The following is a 21791-nucleotide window of genomic DNA, read 5'->3' as shown; positions in this document are numbered from 1 at the left end:
AGAAAAAAAAATTGAATTAATGATAAAATAATGGCGTAAGATAAATCTACTTAAAACCCTATTGAATGAAAACTCCACGAGAAAATCTGTTGAGCAGCAAGTGGGAGGGTTTTCAGTGGTTGAATGAAATGGATTGAGCACGCGCAAGGGAACCATGCTTGCAAAGCCTGGTAAAAAAAAAAATTGAAATCCTCATTAATCTACACACAATACCCCATAATGTCAAAGCAAAAAACAATTTTAGCAAATGTAATAAAAATGTAAAACTGAAAAATCACATTTACATAAGTATTCAGACCTTTTACTCAGTACTTTGTTAAAGCACATTTGGCAGTGATTACAGCCTCGAGTCTTCTTGGGTATGACACTACAAGCTTGGCACACCTGTATTTGGGGAGTTTCTCCAATTCTTCTCTGCAGATCCTTCCGAGCTCTGTCAGGTTGGATGGTGAGCGTTGTTGCACAGGTATTTTTAGGTCTCTCCAGAAATCTTAGATCGGGTTAAATTACAGGCTCTGTCTGGGACATCAAGGACATTCAGAGACTTGTCCCAAACCCACTCCTGCTTTGTCTTGGCTGTGTGCTTAGGGTTAGGGTTAGGGTCTTGGCTTCCATCTGGCCACTCTACCATAAAGGCCTGATTGGTGGAGCTGCAGAGATAGTTGTCCTTCTGGAAGGTTCACCCATCTCCACAGAGGAACTCTGGAGCTCTGTCAGAGTGACCATCGGGTTCTTGGTCACCTCCCTGACCAAGGCCCTTCTCCCCTGATTGCTCAGTTTGGCCGGGGACCCAGCTCTAGGAAGTCTTGGTGGTTCCAAACTGTTTCCATTTAAGAATGATGTAGGCCAATGTGCTCTTGGAGACCTTCAATGCTGCAGAAATGTTTTGGTACCCTTCCCCAGATCTGTACCTCGACACAATCCTGTCTCGGAGCTCAACCTCATGGCTTGGTTTTTGCTCTGACATGCACTATCAACTATGGGACCTTATATAGACAGGTGTATGTCTTTCCAAATCATGTCCAATCAATTGAATTTACAAAAGGTAGACTTCAATCAAGTTGTAGAAACATCTCAAGGATGATCAATGAAAAGGGGTCTGAAAGGGTCTGAATACTTATGTACATAAGGTATGTTTTTTTATGAATTAGTAAATGTCTAAATACCTGTTTTCACTTTGTCATTATGGGGTATTGTGTGTAGATTGATGAGGATTTATTTGTATTTTATCCATTTCAGAATAAGGCTGGAACGTAACAAAATGTGGAAAAAGTGAAGGGGTCTGAATACTTTCCGAATGCACTGTATTTATGAAAAATACAAAAACAGTTTTGGAGAACCTTTAAGCACAAAGTATATTGGTGAATAAAAAAACTGTGGTTTGATTCATCCTGAAAGTTGGCATATACAATTGTTCAATACATGAAATATTGGAAGGTGAGAAAAGTGTACAATTGGGGTTGAACAGTAGTTCTATAAATCGACCCTAATAATCCTCACTAATCATGGAACTGTGATAACGGTCCAGTCGTCGTAAACCGTGCGCTAAGCTCCAGGTTTAAACTGCTACGTATGGTCTGCGTTCCATAATGACTCAAATAGGCTACAAATCCCAAATTATTGCACAACTTGTAACACGTTAGCCTAATATGATCCACTATTGCTAGCGATCCTCAGGATCAAGCACACGAACGACAGAAGAAATAAAGGTTAATATAACAATGGAATGATGTGAAAGCTATGATCGCTTATTGATGTCACTTGTTAAATCCACTTTAAATCAGCGTAGATGAAGGAGACTGGTTAAACAAGGATTTTTAAGCCTTGAGACATGGATTGTGTCTGTGTGCCATTCAGAGGGTGAATGGGCAAGACAAAAGATTTAAGTGCCTTTGAACGGGGTATGGAAGTAAGTGCCAAGCGCACAGGTTTTTGTCAAGAACTGCAAAACTTATTGGTTTTTCCACACAACTGTTTCCTGTGTGTATCAAGAATAGTCCACCACACAAAGGACATCCAGCCAACTTGACACAACTGTGGGAAACATTGGAGTCAACATGGGCCAGCATCCCTGTGGAACGCTTTCGACACCTTGTAGAGTCCATGCCCTGACAAATTTAAACTGTTCTGGGGGCAAAAGTGGAGGTGTACAACGCAAATGTCCTTTGTGTGGTGGACTATTCTTGATACACACAGGAAACTGCTGCATGAAAAACCAAGATGTGTTGCATGTCTTGGCACCTACTACCATACCCCGTTCAAAAGCACTTAAAACTTTTGTCTCGCCCATTCACCCTCTGACAATCCATGTCTCAAGGCTTAAAAATCCTTCTTTAACCTGTCTCCATCTACACTGATTTAAAGTGGATTTAACAAGCGACATCAATAAGTGATCATAGCTTTCACCTGGTTAGTCTGTCATGGAAAGGGCAGGTGTTAACATTTTGTATACTCCGTGTATAACTGTCACTGACTTTTATATTACACTCATTTACACACGCTTAACTCAGGTCAGAATTAGGAGCTTTGGCGTGCCAGGCTAAACTTCCCTGCTGTTTTGGTCCAGTGGCTTTCACATAAGAGCCTGAAGCAAACCGGTGCACATGTACAGATATTGTGTGAGACAGCAGTCTAATCTTGCTCATTGCGGTGCTGCTGTGCAAAGTCATTTCGCTGAATACCTTTAAGGCAACAACATCTGTAAACTTAAGGGTGTGCAGACAACTAAACAGTTCCAACACTCAATGCAAAAGTGTATTCAGTTCAAGCACAGCATCACAATTGTGGAAAGAATTCAATAAAAACCAAAGCAGGGTCTAAATGTTATGGGCCAATCAAGGTTTGTTTATTTAAGAGACCGATGAGAAAATGGGGAGGGAGACATGAGGGAAAGACAAGTTTCTTTTGACTGTATTTGACCAAATCATTCACACACACCCTTCCCATCCCATATTATACAACCACCCACACACAGAGCCCTGCTGTTCTCACTGCTCCCTGTCCTTTTAGCTTCAGTGGTCAGCCTTGTTCAAATGACTGAATGACAACCCGTGAGGAGCGATGCCTTGTCTTTAGAGAACACAAAACATCATTACGACATAAAATTAGAGCAATCAAGAGCTAAACCTTACGAAAGCTTACTAAAAAAAAAAACACATTGCTCATCAGTAATTGGCACAAAGATTAAGAGCAATATAGCAAGAGAGATTGAACAATTACTCCCAATGTTCCCCCCCGTGTCAAACAAATGACTCAGAAAAAGAAATAACGCCAGTGATGAACTGAATACATAAACGAATCTATAATGACAAATCAAATGATGGGCAACACTTTGTGGTGGTCCCCATTACTAAACAGGATACTTCATGATTTGGGCAATGAGGTCCTTTATCTACTTCTCCGGTCAGATGAACATGTGGATACCATTTTTATGGCTCTGCGTGCAGTTTGAAGGAAGGTACTAACTAACACAGGCGTAATTGCGAACTAGCGTTAGTTAACGAATGCTCACGAAACTACCCCCAACTTCCTTTATACTGGACACCGAGACATAAAATGGTATCCCCAAGTTCATCTAACTCTGGGGAAGTAGATAAAGCGCCATTGCCAAAATCCTGAAGTATCCCTTCACATTTCGATAGAATACTGGGTGTGTATTACTCATTTCTTAGACAAATTCAACTAACTCATTGTACACACACAGAACACCTGCACAGGACAGAAAGCGAGGATGGGGTGTTGCGCAAACAGATTTTATGAATACATGAGAAACATCCGAGGGGGGGGGGCAGCACATGTGAACAAAATTTGCAGGTGCCTTAGCCTTGCAGTTCTTCACGAGCAAATAAAACAGCCTTCCTCACCATCTGCTGCAGCAATAGCATCTGTCTAGCACTTGGACATGCAACCAAGAGCTGGCTCGCGTGTTCTGGGTGTTTCGTACAGAGAAATGTGGCAGCGAATGGGGCCGTTGCTAATAGTAAACGTTATAGTCAGCGGCTATGCATGTAGGAGAGGAATGTGTGGGTCAAACCAGCAATGCTACTTAAGCACAGTGGTCAGCATGCGATGATTAAATGCATGTTTCATCACACTTGGAGAAGCAAAAGAGTTACAGCGAGGGGAAATTAGAAGCCTGTGCTATTCCTGGACATTTTATTATCACTGAGAGTAAAGAAAAAAGACAAATAGGTGTTAATAGGTGTTAATTCTCCGTACATCACCAGTTGCTCTTGAACATCAATAAATATATTGTGAAAAGTGTTTGCAACATGTCACGACATCTTGGGTTGTTGTTGTTTCCTCTGGATAGCCAAGCTTGGGTTGGTTTATGCCAGGGCCAGAACTAAGGGGAGAAACGAATCAGAATGACAAGATGGACTAACGTTCACATTGGGAAACGCATTCAGCAGGGCACATTGTGGAACGCTCAGATACACATAACATAGGCTATTTCTAACAAACATGCGTCTGACGTAGCACAAGGACTACCAGCAGCTCTATTCAGGACATTTCTATTGGCAATGTTCCACAACATGTGCCTAACTGAACGTGGCCCCAGTGAGGTGACTTCATACAAGAAGAAAATGGACAGAGTACTATACTTACCACTTATAGCTTCCTGGGCAAAGTACTTAACATCCATATCTGTGTCTGTGTCTAGTTTCTCCAGGACTGGTTTCACCTCTGTCTGCAGAGCACTGAGAAAAATGAAACGTTTCACACAGGGCACACATTTTCCACACACTCCCGTGCCATAAAGGATTAGCTGACTGCAAGGAATTAAGGTTGAACATGGAGATCTGGGTCGTGTTCAGTAGACGCAAAACATACTATCACAGAATAACTCAAATGAGCATCCTTACTGGGCCAGTTCAAGCAAGAGCCTCATCAGTTTCATAATTTGTGCTCCCGTTTTGCGCCTACTGAACACAACCCTAATGTAGACTGTGGTCAAGTCATCGGAGATGGTTGTTCAGGTAGGCCTGAACGAGATGAACGAGGGCTTTGTGGTGGACGTACTTGCTGTCCAGGACGGGGCCGATCTTCTGGAGGGACTTGGCCACATTGAAGCGCACGTTGGCCACTTGGTCGTTGGACATCTTGAGGACCACGGGCAGCATCTGCTTAGTGGTGATGTCCTGGCCACAGACCTCAGACAGAGCCTGGGGTGGATGACATGGAAACCAACAATGCATAAACAAATGATCGTTAGACACAAGTGACTAAGTTACTCTGGATAAGAGCGTCTGATAAATGCCTAAAATATCAGATGTAAAATAATGATAAACGACCAGAATAAATGACTGGGACAGAAAGGTACCTGCTAAAAAAAAAGTATGATTGTTTTAGAAGTAAAATGTTGGCCAAAAATGACTTGGTTTAAATCCATCTGAGGTTTAAGGAGATCAGCCCTATACTACGAATCAGGTTAGACGCGTAAGCGAGGTAACTTTGATCAATTCAGAGATAACAGGTCATACGAAAGTGGCTCACCTTTTAGCCAGGTACATTTCTATGACAACGGATCCTTCAGAACTAACCTGCTCCAAGGCAGGCCACTAACTCCACTTACCCTGAATGAAATTACTGAGCTGCGAGGTGAGGACCAATCAAATCAGATTCACTCCCTTTCGCAAAGATTGCGCCATCGTCCACTTCATTTGTGGGAGACGACTGATTACATATTTTATGAATGAAATGTGTTATAGTCTCATTAAAAACCCATCACACTAAACATTTAGTAATGACAGCAAGCATAAGAAAGTTCACGCATAGTTAAAGTTTTATATGACATAATACAATTATTTTATCGATGGGGTGGTGGGGGGGGGGGCAAAACAGCCGTTTGTGCATTGATAAGCACCCCAAAGTCTGCATTAATGATATGTAATAAAATATGCACTTCTAATATCCTATTTTATACCATAGCCTGCGTAATTTGAAATAGCTTCTCTTTCATGTTGATTTCGGCAAAACTCGTCACTTACTCTCCCATGGATTGATGGTTCAGCATCAACTCAGATGAATAGTTTGGCGTTCAACTAGCCATGTGCGACATGCATGCAAAGTTACAAGCCTGCTTGAGCTGGCGGCAGCTACGTGATCAATATCCACCTTGGTAATATGACTAGCTTTATATAAAACCTGAGTAGATCTAGCTTCCATCTTCCACTTGTCAGGAGGACTCACGTTGATGCAGAAGAGCGTGGTCATCCTGTGCAGGTAGTTGGGGTCGTTGGCCATGCCCAGCACCTTGGGTACGATGGTGTTCTGGGCCCACTCGGCTCCAAACTTCTCCACCAGCTTCATAAGGTTACAGGTGGCTGCCTCGCGTATAGCGTATACTGTCGAAAACACACACACACACACACACACACACACACTTAGAGACATTGGCCTGTAGCACTAGACAAACTACTAGGCCTAATTCTATTTTTAGTAGTAGTTCTCAAGAAAAAAAAGAAAAGAAAAAAGTCTGGGTTTTCCTTTACAAAACTATAATATTAATAGTACTAGGTGGACGTATTGACTAGTGTTCCTCAAATTAAATTGCGATCTAAAATGGTGCACAAAACTCAATTACACAGAGATAGACATATGGAAACTCCACAAGCGAGTAGGTCGTCTGTATAAAACATTGCTAGGATTCTTGGTTCTTTTGAGCACTTTTCTAGCCATTTGGCAGCCATCTCTGGATTACTGTCAGTTTGTTTGTTATATAAACAAATAACATGGAAGACTTCCCATTTGCATGGAAAACATGTCCATCAGTAATCATGGCTAAAGAGGCTAGTGATGGCAGAAATGCTCAAAACACTCAATTGTGCCCAGAATACAGTGACATAACATCTGGGTACACACAAGCCTGATTTCCTGATATTTGATACTAGCTTTTGGACAGAGCGAGGGAGACCAGTGGGCCTGGGTAAAACACATTTCTAACCCACTGACAAACCTGGCCCTTTGGCTACTAATACGGCCATAAAGAGACTGCTAGAGAGCCTAGCTGGGGCTAGAAACACATTGCCATTGGCATGTGGACCCAAGGCTTTGGCGCTACAATGAGATATTAAAACCTGTGCGTGACACTGGCCATGTCAGAAATCTGTCTGGGCAATTTCTTACTAAAACTACATACCGTGTACTAATCGTACGACTTTGAACGTACTGTTTAGTATAAATGTATGCAGTAAGCCACAAACTAGGCACACCCATCCTGAGAATGTCATCCAATGCTTAATTGCGCCGTTTCCCACAATTCTTTAATTTTGGTACAGCCCATCCTCTTATCAGCTGTTGTCAAACAAGTGGGTTTGAAAAGACGCTTCTCTTCCTTAAAATGTGCAGCGAATTCTACTAGATGAAGCCAAAATGAGGACATCCTGGGATTTAAAAGCAACATCTTTATTGTTGAAATGTGATATAAACTTTCTTTACTGAACAAAAATATAAAATTCAACATGTAAAGTGTTGGTCCCATGTTTCATGACCTGAAATAGAAGATCACCAAGATTTTCCAAACACACAAAGCTTATTCTTCAATTTTGTGCACAAATTTGTTTACATCCCAGTTAGTGAGCATTTCTCCATTGCCAAGATAATCCAGCAACCTGGCAGGTGAAGCAATAATATCTGTAATATCTTATACTTCACAGAGTCGTGGCTGAACGACGACATTATCAACATACAGCTGGCTGGTTATACACTATCGGCAGGATAGAACAGCATTGTCTGGTAAGACGGGGGGTGGACTATGCATAATTGTAAACAGCTGGTGCACAATGTCTAAGGAAGTTCAGGTTTTGCTCACCTGAGGTAGAGTATCTCATAATAAACTGTAGACCACACTACCTACCTAGAGAGTTTCTCTGTATTTTTCGTAGCCGTCTACATACCACCACAAACCGATGCTGGCACTAAGGCTGCACTCTGCCATAAGCAAACAGGAAACACTCATCCAGAGGCAGCGCTCCCAGTGGCTGGGGACTTTAATGCAGGGAAACTTAAATGTGTTTTACCAAATTTCTAACCGCATGTTAAATGTGCAACCAGAGGGGGGAAAAAATATATTAAAACTCTAGACCACCTTTACTCCACACAGATGCGTGCAAAGCGCTCCCTCACCCTCTATTTGGCAAATGTGACAATTCTACCCTCCTGATTCCTGCTTAAAAGCAAAAATGAAAGCAGGAAGCACCAGTGACTTGATCAATAAAAAAGGGGTCAGATGAAGCAGATTCTAAACTACAGGACTGCTTTTCTAGCACAGACTGGAATATGTTCCGGGATTCTTCCAAAGACATTGAGGAGTACACCACATCAGTCATTGACTTCATCAATAACTGCGTCGATGACGTCGTCCCCACAGGGACTGTTCGTACATACTCCAACCAGAAGGGATGGATTACAGGCAACATCCGCACTGAACTAAAGGCCAGAGCTGCCGCTTTCAAGGAGCGGGACTCTAACACAGAAGCTTATAAGAAATCCCGCTAGGCCCTCCGACGAACCATCAACCAGGCAAAGCGTCAATACAGGACTAAGACCGAATCGTACTACTCCGGCTCTGACGCTCGTCGGATGTGGCAGGGCTTGCAAGTCATTACAGAGTACAAAGGGAAGCACAGCCGAAAGCTGCCCAGTGACACGAGCCTACCAGAGGAGCTAAACTACTTCTATGCTCGCTTTGAGGCAAATAACACTGAAACATGCATGAGAGCACCAACTGTTCAGGATGACTGATCACGCTCTCCGCAGCCGATGTGAGTAAGACCTTTATACAGGTCAACAGTCACAAGGCCAGACGGATTACCAGGACGTGTATTGCGAGCATGCTCTGACCAACTGGCAAGTGTCTTCACTGACATTTTCAACCTCTCCCTGTGAGTCTAATACCAACATGTTTTAAGCAGACCACCATATTCCCTGTGACCAAGAACACTAAGGTAACCTGCCTAAATGACTACAGACCCATAGCACTCACGTCTGTAACCATGAAGTGCTTGAAAGGCTGGTCATGGCTCACAACACCATTATCCCAGAAACCCTAGACCCACTCCAATTTGCATACCACCCTAACCAATCCACAGACAGTGCAATCTCTATTGCACTCCACACTGCCCTCTCCCACCTGGACAAAAAGGAACACCTATGTGAGAATGCTATTCATTGACTACAGCTCAGCGTTCCACACCATAGTGCCCTCAAAGCTCATCAATAAGCTAAGGACCCTGGGACTAAACACCTCCCTCTGCAACTGGATCCTGCACTTCCTGACAGGCCGCCCCAGGTGGTAAAGGGAGGTGACAACCCATCTGCCACGCTGATCCTCAACACGGAGGCCCCTCAGGGGTGCGTGCTCAGTCCCCTTCTGGACTCCCTGTTCATGACTGCATGGCTAGGCACGACTCCAACACCATCATTAAGTTCTCCAATGACAACAGTGGTAGGCCTGATCACCGACGTGACAGCCTATAGGGAGGGGGTCAGAGACCTGGCCGTGTGGTGCCAGGACAACAACCTCTCCCTCAACGTCATCAAGATAAAGGAGATGATTGTGGACTACAGGAAAAGGGGGACTGAGTACGCCCCATTCTCATTGACGGGGCTGCAGTGGAGCAGATTGAGAGTGTCAAGTTCCTTGGCGTCCACATCACCAACAAACCAGAATGGTCCAAACACGCCAAAACACAAAAGATTTGGCATGGGTCCTCAAAAGGTTCTACAGCTGCACCATCGAGAGCATCCTGACTGGTTGCATCACCGCCTGGTATGGCAAATGCTCGGCCTCTGACCGCAAGGCACTACAGAGGGCAGTGCGTACACCCTAGTACATCACTGGGGCAAAGCTTCCTGCCATCCAGGACCTCTATACCAGGCGGTGTCAGAGGAAGGCCCTAAAAACTGTCAAAGACTCCAGCCACCCGTGTCATACTGTTCTCTCTACTACCGCACGGAAAGCGGTACCGGAGCACCAAGTCTAGGTCCAAGAGAGTTCTAAACAGCTTCTACCCCCAAGCCATAAGGCCCCATGAACTTCTAATCAAATAGCTAATCAAAAAGCCTACTATTTAAAATGCAAGTACAGGTACTTGGACTGTGTCTGACAAATGTATAGGGAATGTTCAACTATTGAGCTGTCTCCATCCTGTTTCTTCTATTCTACAGCCATGATGGTTGTCCATAAAGCCAGAAGGGAAATGGGGGATGTGGTGATGTAAGGTAGATTGCATTATGCATAGCGGAGAAAATGCCCCTTGACACTGACCATGGGTCAGTTTTGTATTTAGGAGGTTAGGATTTGGGGAGGAAATCCTGATCCTAGATCTGTAGCTTGGGAAAACTGTTGGCCAGAGCTAAAGTCTTCCATGCGAGAAAATTAAGCAGGTTTTCTAAAGACAAACAGAACCTAGTCTAAACACTGAGGACAGCTCTCAGAAGACATTTATTTCTAAACAGGATTACTAAAGATGCACTCGAGCGATAGGCCAATAACAGATTCAATCTTGCTGTTCAAGGCTTTATAGACTGGTTGGCTGACAATGTCACAAATATGACGAGCGCATCGATTTGGCCGGAAGGTGAGAGTTATGATTGAATGGTCAGATAGTTTGTAACAATAACAACAAGCTGCCAAGTGGAGAATCACAGGTGGCTCGTTGATAGCGTGTGTTGTTTTGACTGATGTTTCGCAGTGCTTCCCCCTATAATCAAACTGGCACTCATTTAAAGCAGCCCCCATGGTTTAACCCCCCCCCCCCATATTTGCCAGTTACAGATAAAGTGCATTCAAAGTATTCAGACCCCCAAATAATTAAAGAGCAGCAGTAAAATAACAATAGCGAGGCTATATACAGGGGGTACCGGTACAGAGTCAATGTGCGGGGGCACTGGTTAGTTGAGGTAATATTTCCATGTAGGTAGAGTTATTAAAGTGATTATGCATAGATAATAACAGAGTAGCAGCAGCGCAGAAGAGGGGGGAGGGGGGGGCACTGCAAATAGTCTGGGTAGCCATTTGATTAGCTGTTCAGTAGTCTTATGGCTTGGGGGTAGAAGCTGCTTAGAAGCCTCTTGGACCTAGACTTGGCGCTCCGGTACTGCTTGCCGTGCGGTAGCACAACATTGAATTTAACTTGCTCAGCTAGAGAGGAGAGGGCAGGAGAGAAATTAAGGAGAGCGCATTTCCCTGGCCTCTCCCAGTCCAAGTCACTGGGTTCTTATCAGACCTTTGTCATTGGCATAGCCGTAAGGCTGAGAGCTGCAGCCTGACACGTCTCTCTCTCTCCCCAAACCACAGAGGATGCGGGGGAGGAGGGAAGCTGGAGAACAACTGCTAGCTTAGACAGCAGCATGGGACATGATCCGTCTGGGACGTGACCCACCTCTGTCCAATGTTGGTGTCCTTCTACTCCCACTGACTTATCTCACAGTGTGGACACAGAGGTCAAATGCATTGAACAGAGAGTGGTGTGTATTGGGGGGGGGGGGGTGTCTTACCGTGGTCAATGAGCCATGCCATGCAAAGGGTGTTCAGCTTCTCGTCGAAGAACTCCACTCCCTGGGGTAGAGAGATTAGAAGAGAATATATTTAGAAACAATTTTCAAATAAAATCCAAAGAAATAACATCCAAACATTACAGTGGAAGCAACACTATTACTGAATAGTAATTGAAGGTATGCCACTTTCTACATAGATATCACAAAAAGCTAGCTGAATTACTTACACATTGCATAGCCATTTTTTACAATGATATTGGTGACCAGCACTTGGCCACCGTGCACTGCGGAACACACGCATGGCACAACTGCTCAAAAGTAGTGCACTATGTAGGGAATAGGCTGCAAGGGCTCTGGTCACAAATAGAGCACTATGTAGGGAATAGGGTGCCGTTTGGGACCCAGCCAAGGACTCACCAGCTGTCCGGCCAACAGGGGCATATACTCAATGATGGCCAGGCGGACCCTCCACTTGGCGTCCTCGGCCAGCTCCACGATAGCAGGCAGCAGCGACTGGGAGAGCTGGCGGATGCCGATCACCTCGTTGACACAGTCCAGGTTGGAGATGATGTTAAGGCGCACCTCAGGGCACTGCAGGGAGAAAGAGGAGGAAGGAGAAAAAGAGCAAGAAAGAGAGGGAGAGAAGAGAGGGATCTCTTGTATAAGTCGCTGGGGATAATTAAATTAGGGAACATTACATGTCATATGTCCTTCAAGAATGAAAGCCATTTTATTTCAAGTGTTCTTAAGTGGCAAAAATCTTTGCGACAGAAAATCTGAGCTATTGCTTATGCTTCCCCATCTGCTTGTAATGACGCCTTTCTTGGCTCCAATCGCAACATGACATTAGCAACAACGGCTAAAATAATTGCCAAAGACATTCCGCTCGTTCCCAACTCATGCTGCCAGTCCCAGACCCTTGATTCTTAGCCTCCGAATGTGCAGACAGATGTCACATCAAGCTTTTTGTGAACCAAATAGGATACGACAGAGTTGGCAGCCAGCTGAGGGACCATACACATTCCAATAACTAAATATTTACAGTAGAAATATTGAAGAAAACAGATTATTTTTATATTCGTGAGTCATTCGGGCTGTTTTGCACCTCAGTTGTCTGTTTTGACTAATCCTTTATGACACTAACCCTGTCAACTCAGCGTTGGCTGCAAGGCAAACTAGAACATATTTTAATAGTAAAGCTGCCATAGATGACAGCCAATCGTGTCTGTGTATTTGTGCACCTTTATTTTTTTGCAGGGAAGTTTGCGTCATCTACCCAAACCTTTCCACTCCAGTATGAATAAGCCACCAGATATACAGTGCCTTACATATACCCCTTGACTTTTCCCACATTGTTACATTACAGCCGTATTCTAAAATTGATTAAATGAATACAAATCCTCAATCTACAAACAATACCCCATAATGACAAAGCAAAAACAGGCTAGAAATCTTTAAAAATGTAAAAACAAAAAAAAACAAATACCTTATTTACATAAGCATTCAGACCATTTGCTATGAGACTTGAAACAGAGCTCAGATGCATCCAGTTTCCGTTGATCATCCTTGATTAGAGTCCACCTGTGCCAAATTCAATTGATTGAACATGATTTGGAAAGGCACACGCGTGTCTATATAAGATTCCAGAGTTGACAGTGCATGTCAGAGAAAAAAAACCAAGCCATGAGGTTGAAACTGCATCCCTCCATAGAGCTCCAATACATTTTGAAAAAAATGTCCCAAAGAACACAGTGGCCTCCACCATTTTTAAACGGAAGTTTGGAACCACCAAGACTCTTCCTAGAGCTGGCCACCAGGGCAAATTGAGCAATCGGGGGAGAAGGTTCTTGGTCAGGGAGGTGACCAAGAACACGATGATCACTGACAGAGCTTTAGAGTTCCTCTGTGGAGATGGGACAACCATCTCTGCAACACTCCACCAAATCAGACCTTGACGGTAGTGGCCAGACGGAAGCCACTCCTCAGTAAAAGGCACATGACAGCCCTCTTGGAGTTTGCCAAAAGGCACCTAAAGACTCAGACCATGAGAAACAAGATTCTATGGTTTGATGAAACCAAGAATAAACTCTTTGGCCTGAATGCCAAGCGTCACGTCGAAGAAACCTGGCACCATCTCTACAGTGAAGGATGGTGGTGGCAGCATCATGCTGTGGAGATGTTTTTCAGCAGCAGGGACTGGGAGAATAGTCAGGATCGAGGCATAGATGAACGGAGAAAAGTACAGAGAGATGCTTGATGAAAACCGGCTCCAGAGCGCTCTCCAACCGGGGTGAAGGTTCACCTTCCAACAAGACAACGACCCTAAGCACACAGCCAAGACAACGCAGGAGTGGCTTCGGGACAAGTCTCTGAATGTCCTTGAGTGGCCCAGCCAGAGCCCGGACTTGAACCCAATCTAACATCTCTGAAGAGACCTGAAAATAGCTGTGCAGCGACACTCCCCATCCAACCTGACAGAGCTTGAGGATCTACAGAGAGGAATGGGGAAAAACTCCCTAAATACAGGTGTGCCAAGCTAGTAGTGTCATACCCAAGAAGACTTGAGGCTGTAATCGCTGCCAAAGGTGCTTCAAACAAGTAGTGAATAAAGGGTCTGAATACTTATGTAAATGTAATTTCAGTTTTTTAATTTGAATATATTTGGAAATATTTAGAAAAAAACAGTTATTTCTTTGTCATTGTGGGGTATTGTGTGTAGATTGATGAGAAAAAACTAACAATTTAATCAATTTTAGAATAAGGCTGCAACGTAACAAACTGCGGAAAAGGTCAAGGGGTCTGAATATTTTCCAAAGGAACTGTACGTAAATGTAGTCGGCTAGGTCTTACGTCATATGGATTTTGGCTGCGATACAGGCCACATTTAGGAAGGATATGTCAGAATGAAACCACACAGAATGAAAACCTCAAACAGCCCACCACCGCTACAACAAATGTCACCAGGAAAAAGATTCAAACCCTATCAGGGTCATCCCTTGGTTTATACTCCGGTAGGGAGCCAGCCAGGTACATCTGATCCTGAACAATAGCATTACAGGATATTAAGGGGGTGATCAGATCAGACTCCAAGTCCAACCAGTCCCTCCCAGTTTCAGCCTATTTTCTGCCATTAGGTGCCTAATGAATAGAACGAATAGGAGAAGTAGTGAGTGGTGTTTACCTCGTCCTTGAGCTGAGCCAGGAACAGAGGCAGCAGGTGCTCCACTGTGTTGTCTTTGCCCAGGATAGTGGACAGGCCCATGATGACAGAGGCCAGGGCAGACTTCACATGCTGGTTGGTGTCAGACACCAGTTCCTGTCAGGAGAGAAAGAGAGTCAGACATTTCAGTGGACAGGGACAGCAAATCAAGTATTTTCAAATAGGGCAATATTATTGCTACATTGATATTTCCCTCGGGAGAAAAGCGGCCTCGAAAAAAAAGTTAGAGAAGCACTATGACAATGTTCCTCAAGAGGCGTATACAGTCAACATCCTGCCCATAGAATACGGTGCCGATGTGGACAAGGTAAGTGCAAACTAGCCTCTGTGTTGAAATGAATCATCTGTTTACGCAAGCTGACTCGGCGCTGTGAAGCGTACTGTGCTCTACAGACCAGGCATTTACACTATATACATACACACAAAAGTGCTGTGTGAAGACACCCCTTCAAAATTAGTGGATCTGGCCATTTCAGCCACACCTGTTGCTGACAGGTGTATAAACTCAACCACACAGCCATGCAATCTCCATAGACAAACATTGACAGTAGAATGGCCCGACTGAAGAGCTCAGTGACTTTCAACATGGCACCGTCACATGATGCCACTTTTCCTGCCAGTCTATTCGTCAAATTTCTGCCCTACTTGAGCTTCCCGGTCAACTGTAAATGCTGTTATTGTGAAGTGGAAATGAACAACAGTTCAGCCGAAGTGGTAGGCCACACAAGCTCACAGAATGGGACTGCAGAGTGCTGAAGCTCATAAAAATTGTCGTCCTCGGTTGCAACACTCACTACAGAGTTGCAAACGGCCTCTGTTCGTCGGGAGCTTCATGAAATGGGTTTCCATGGCCGAGCAGCCCCACACAAGCCTAAGCCCACCATACGCAATGCCAAGCATCGGCGTGGAATGGTGTAAAGCTCACCGCTATTGGACTCTGGAGCAGTGGAAACTCGTTCTCTGGAGTGATGAATTAAGCTTCAGCATCTGGCAGTCCGATAGACTAATCTGGTTTTGACGGATGTCAGGAGACCGCTACCTGCCCAAATGCACAGTGCCAACTGTAAAGTTTGGTGGAGGAGGAACATGGTTTAGGGCTGTTTCATGGTTTGGGCTAGGCACATTAGTTCTAGTGAAGGGAAATCTTAACGCTACAGCATTCTGTGCCTCCAACTTTGTGGCAACAGTTTGGGGAAGGCCCTTGCCTGTTTCAGCATGACAATGCCCCTATGTACAAGGCAAGGCCCATACAGAAATGATTTGTCTAGATCAGTGTGGAAGAACTTGACTAGCCTGCACAGAGCCCTGACCTCAACCCCATCAAACACCTTTGGGATTAATTGTAACACCGACCGCGAGCCAGACATAATCGGCCAATATCAGTGCCCAACCTCACTAATGCTCTTGTGGCTGAATGAAAGCAACTCCCCGCAGCAGTGTTCCAACATCTAGTGGAAAGCCTTCCCAGAAGAGTGGAGGCGGTTATAGCAGCAAAGGGGAGGGGCCAACTTCATATTAATGCCCATGATTTTAGAATGAGATATTTGACGAGCAGTGTCCATATACTTTTGGTCATTTAGTGTATTTCCGCAGGTTCTTATTTTCTCAATTGCTTTCATGAAAACAGTTTGGCATTTATCCGACATGGGTTAATAGCTGCACCTAGCTCATATACTGTATTACAGTCATATTTGGACCAGCTTTAAATAAGTTAATAAGGACTTGGAATTTGACTAAAGACGGTATAGGCTAAAATTTTACTTTTGTATTTTATGCTGGAGTTGTTCCTAGAAGAGCTGTTATTTCCCAAACAAAAAGGGATGTCATTTAAACTCAGGAACCAACCAGTGCGTTCCAACACAGACAGTGAATAGGAGTTGTGTGGTGATTTGGTAGACATTTTTAAATACAACATTGCCCCCTGCTGTCCAAAGGCTATACTGAGCTCAAGTCCTCATCTCTTCACAAGCCCCAACTACAATGCATAATATCCTCCCAGTTCACATATAGAAAGTACAGCCTAAAACAGGTTAATCAGTTTAACACTCATGCTAGAAATTGATTTGTGGGTGTCTAAAAATATCTAGTGCCTGCGCATTTGCACTTCTGAACAAGATAATTTGCTTAACTCGTATTATTGTCGAGACTTCAGAACACATGACTATTCGCCTAAAGCACGACAGCTCGGTTAAAAGAAAATGTGTTGTTTAGAAAAATGCTTTTTTAATTGCCCCTTCGTAAGTCATGGGTGCTCGGAGTTACTTCCATCAAGTGAGAAATTGACAGGTCAAAGAAACCAGGACAAGCTAGTAGAATAAAAGAGGGATAAAAGTGAACAGTGGCTGTTTTTTTTATACCTTGACACAGGGAAGAATGTGAGTCATGATGATAGTCTCTCTGCTGTCTTCTGGAAGGTTCTCGCAGAACTCTGAGGAAAGAAATGGGGTTTATAAATACTGTGGTCTATTAGATGGTGAAAGCTTCTCGTTCAAACAGTTCTTTTTTTATTTCAATAGAGCCTTTCTTTGACTGGCGGATATAGTCCATACACTCACCCTTGACCTTGTTGGCGGCGGCGGCTCGGACCTCAGCCTCGCAGTCCTTTAGCAGGTTCTGGAAGGCTGGGACCAGGTCGTTCTTGGTGATCTCTGGGCCCACCGCTTTCTGGAGCTGTGGAATCAGTGACATGGCAATTAACATCCACCACTAAACCTTTGTGTGAGACTCCATGACCAACACACTCAACTGATGGGATTCAGGTTGGGAACACACATAGGCTACAAAGTCCAGGGTGGCAAGGGGGAAAGTGCACAAAACTATTTGCCATTGCCAGGCTTTAATTTGTGTGCAAGTTTCCTGCGAACTGTTATATTGGATGAGGGAACTTCTACTCATACCACAGACATAGCAATTACCATCCAGCAGGCATCTCCATCTACAGCTCTGACATGATCCCACCTTCAAACCTTGCTCTGAGATTTGCTGATCAACACACTAAACTAGTGGGATTTCAGGTCGGGAACACAGGCTACCAAAGACCATGGTGGTGAGGGGGAAAACGGTAGAAAACCTTTCAGTAAGTGTGGTGCACAAACAAATGTGTGCAAGGTTGCCTGAAAGCTTTTACATTGATTGACTGAACTTCTACAACATATTATTGAACAGTGGCAATATGTCTCATTTTATACTAAATGACAACAGAAGGTCATATGGGTTAGCAATCAATGTGTTAGTGTAATGAAGTTAAGTGGCAATGAGGACATTAAGAATGTTCTACGCTGGGGGACTAAGGACATTACAGGCCCCCATAACTGTCCTGCTATCCATGTCCACTCTACTTTCCCCCTGCAGAATTGTATTACTTAAGTTCAATACCGTAAAGCAACGGAAAATATAAACGCCTAGACTAAAATGACAGCGAAAATAATGCAAATACCTCTGACAAATTAGAAAGTTCTCCTTTCCTTTTTTTTCTACAAATGGGCATACTAAAAACGACTAAAATAACACTTTTAAAGTGACCACTTGTGAAGCATTGAATGTCGTCCCCCATTTCTTCCGTTCCAGGTTGGGTAAAGCAGCAAATATTTTCGAGGCATTATGGCTACGTGCAGCATATGAATGTTTCCACATGCTCACCTCAGAAAACTTGTCAGCCACCATGTAGCGGACCCTCCAGGACTTGTCCTCGGCGGCCTGGCGCAGGGTGGGCATCACCAGCGTCTCCAGGTCCTCCTGGGGCAGCAGCGTGGCGATGCTCACACAGGCTTCCACGGCCAGCAGGCGCACTGAGTCCTACAGGCAGGGGGACAATGGGATTATTTCTCATTCTGTGCCAATTGAATAAAATACTGTAGCAAACCATAGAAATGCATAGAGTGAACACTCAATCCCCCATTGGACGGATTTCATGGCGTAACTGCTGAGGCGTTGGGGTTAACAATAGCTAGACACGGTTTTGAGTCCCAGGTGGGGCTACCTACTGAATTCGCTGAAATATTCATCCATCCCCATTCAAAGACAGCTAATATGTATGGCCATGTTATTTCTATTGGCCAGTCGATTTAGGAATTGTGTGGTAGAACTCCAGGCACTTCCCACCGCAATGTCACAGAACGCCCCGTGCGCTTGTAGAGTACATGTATGTACCTGCTCATCAGAGGCCAGCGCGGTGAAGAGGGAGATGATGTCACTCTTGACATAGTCCAGCTCCAGAACCTTGGCGAATTCCCCAAGCTTGGAGGCTGCGGCGCGGCGCACCATGGGAGTATCATCTGAGCACAGAGTTCGGAAATGCCTGTGGAGAGAACATGCCACCCACCATCAAACCATAACTCCATTGTATCTCCTCTACAGAAAAAGAGTAGCTAAACATCCCGATCTGATTGACTTGGGACTGGAAGGCTAGTATGTGTGACTACAGGAGATGGGGGCATGGGACCCCTGATATGAGACAAATTAATGTCCGCAATTCTAATATTATGCTCCCAGTGATTATTGGGGGACACAAATAATAGACCATATTTCAATCACTAATCAGGTCTAAGCTGATATAGCTACTCACTGGCGAATTTCAGCCTTGACGGTGCTGGACACGCGGGGGTAGCAGACGCTGAACAGGCCACAGGCAGAGGTGCGGGAGGTGAACCAGTCACCACTGGCCAGCCTCTTCACCAGGGGCTCAAAGTGCACCTCCAGGTCCACAGGAGAGTGCTCCTGGGAGATCTTACGCAGAGACTCCACCGCCTTGTCTCGCACCACCGTTTCCTCCACGGTAGCCAGGCTCTCCAGCGGTGGCTGTGGAGAAAGACACAGGGACATAAGTATGCGTATGTAGAGTAGTTGACTGGATATTTTGAGATAGGTGTCTATGCATGGGTTAACTCTAAAATTGTGTTGTAAGGTCTATATGTTGAATATCTGTATGCATCTTATATGCTCAATGGCAAATTTTGTTTTTAACAGATACGTACCAGCAGACAGTGAACATATTCAGGGCCTCCCACCAGCATGGTGAAGTTGCCCAGCTGCTCAGCCAAGGCAAGAAGCACCTCATCCTCATCATAGATGGTGTCTACAAGAGGTCAGGTGTTAAACATAATTGAAAGAGTGGGGGCACGGGGGATTGGCATGACAGCACTATTAGATAGATGAATTCTACTGACTTCAACACATGCAATCTCAGAACAATTTCCAGCAAAGTGCCTATGTTGATGCTGGTTGTACAATGTCCTGTGAATCTCTTTAAAGAGTGTTGACTCAGTCAGAATTATCAGCCTTTCACACATCTTGACTCACGAGGATGGCTGTAACTGGGGACTTAAGGTGAGGACATACCTGTGAGGAAGGGGAGGAGTTCAGTGCGGGTCCTCTCCACTCCAAGGGCCAATGCGATGGTAGACAGCTTTTTGATACTGTTCAGTCGCAGCTTGGAAAGTAAACAATGCCAGATGATGTTATGACATGAAACTTACAAGAGAGGCCACCATTAGCCATAAAAAGATTATTCGCATTTCAGTGAGGCCAACTATGAAGACTATTTCAGATGTGAGCGTTTCAGAGAAGAGAAATGTATTCCCTTTCAGGTGCCTTCCTACAAACAACTTTTTTCTAGAGTATAGATAATGTGTGTTTTGTAATGCTTTCAGACACCAAAGCAAGATGCAGATATATTACATAACTAACCATGTCAGTAGTTACCCAACTAACGTTAACTAGTTAGTTACAACATGAAAATAATGATAATCTCATTACCATTAGCAGGGTGGAGCTGGATGACTATCAGGTACATGAAGGAAGGAAGCTATGTAGTTAGCAGCTATATACATATCTGAGCTTACTAATTAACGTACGGTAACGTTGTGTACATTGTACATTTTAATACTTCAATAACAAACAAGTAGTTAGGTTAATTTACAAGTTAACACGCGAATTGGAGCTAGATAGCTAACGTTAATTAGTTCGCTGCTAACTACTGACTGTAGCCTAGATAGCCCGGCACACTAGCTAGCTAAACAAGTGGCCCAGTAGTAACTAGCTAACGTTAGTTAACACCAGTTACTTTTACACCCCGCAAATAACTAGTTAGTTAGCTACACATTTTTGACAGTAACTAAATACGACATGCAGCTATTCCGTTTGATATTTATCACACCATGTAACACGCTATAGCCAGCTAACGTTAGCCAGACTGGGTGCGACGGGCTGAGATTTCATGAACAGGCCAAGAGGCCTAACGTTAGCTAACGATGCTTTTTGAAATCAGACATGTTTAAGTAAAATAAATACCACCAATATAATATCCCAAACGAACGTCTTATGATCAGAGCATCGGTGATTACCTGCACATCCTCATTACGAAGCTCGTCAATGAGCACCGCGATGGGGTAGAGAGAATCGTCTCCATCAGCTCCTGCCATTTTGGATTTATGTTGCATTAAACGAAAAGCTATTCACTACGGGGTTTCTTATAAACAACCACCACCAGGGGCCTCCTTTCTCCACGGACTTGTGTCGTCGTCACAAGTTACCACAGTTACAAATTCATAAACCCCGCCTATTTCTTTTTTATTTTACTAAGCAAGTTTCTACCATTCCTCTTCTTAAAATCAGATGTTAAACCTAACCACACTGCTAACCTTATGTCTGACCCTAAACTTAAATTAAGCCCAAAAAAGCACTTTATTTTCATAAATTTTTACGATATAGACCATTTTGACTGTGGCTTGGAATGCGCGAGAGTATGATACCGATAGTTGATGTTCTCGCTGGATTTGCAAGTTCACCAAAAAGGCCCCAGAACCTGTGCCTGGATCTGAGAAGTAATTTGAACAAGACTGAGCATTTTGTTGAGTTTCTTAGTTTTCGTATTATGAGCATATTCAGATCGGAAGAGGCGAAGCAAAGGCGATGATTGGGCCCGAAATCTATATTCTCCAGCAGGTGGCGTTTTTTCCGCATACCTAGCCAGGAGTTTTTGTATGTAGGTCAATGAGAGAGCGTTTAATAGATCCCTACGGTGGGAGTGTCATAATACCCATAACACCTAGCGGCCAAACAGGGAAACGGT

General features: G+C 44.1%; 1 protein-coding gene across 1 annotated transcript; it reads right to left on the bottom strand.

Annotated features, from left to right (window-relative positions):
- Positions 1–2817: 2817 nt before the first annotated feature.
- On the bottom strand, positions 2818–21238 carry ppp2r1bb (protein phosphatase 2, regulatory subunit A, beta b). Its single transcript, XM_045703360.2, has 15 exons — positions 21064–21238; positions 20060–20150; positions 19696–19796; positions 19287–19519; positions 18872–19019; positions 18362–18517; positions 17278–17392; positions 17080–17150; positions 14684–14818; positions 11920–12093; positions 11503–11563; positions 6193–6347; positions 5023–5165; positions 4609–4700; positions 2818–4345 (listed from the first exon to the last, which is right to left on the bottom strand). Exons 1-15 carry the CDS (start codon positions 21157–21159, stop codon positions 4329–4331), a joined length of 1788 nt encoding a protein of 595 aa, XP_045559316.1. The 5' UTR covers positions 21160–21238; the 3' UTR covers positions 2818–4328.
- Positions 21239–21791: the final 553 nt, after the last annotated feature.

Source organism: Salmo salar, chromosome 20 (assembly GCF_965601325.2).
Source record: "Salmo salar chromosome 20, fSalSal1, whole genome shotgun sequence".
Classification (NCBI taxonomy): domain Eukaryota; kingdom Metazoa; phylum Chordata; class Actinopteri; order Salmoniformes; family Salmonidae; genus Salmo; species Salmo salar.
This window is presented reverse-complemented; position numbering and strand designations above follow the sequence as displayed.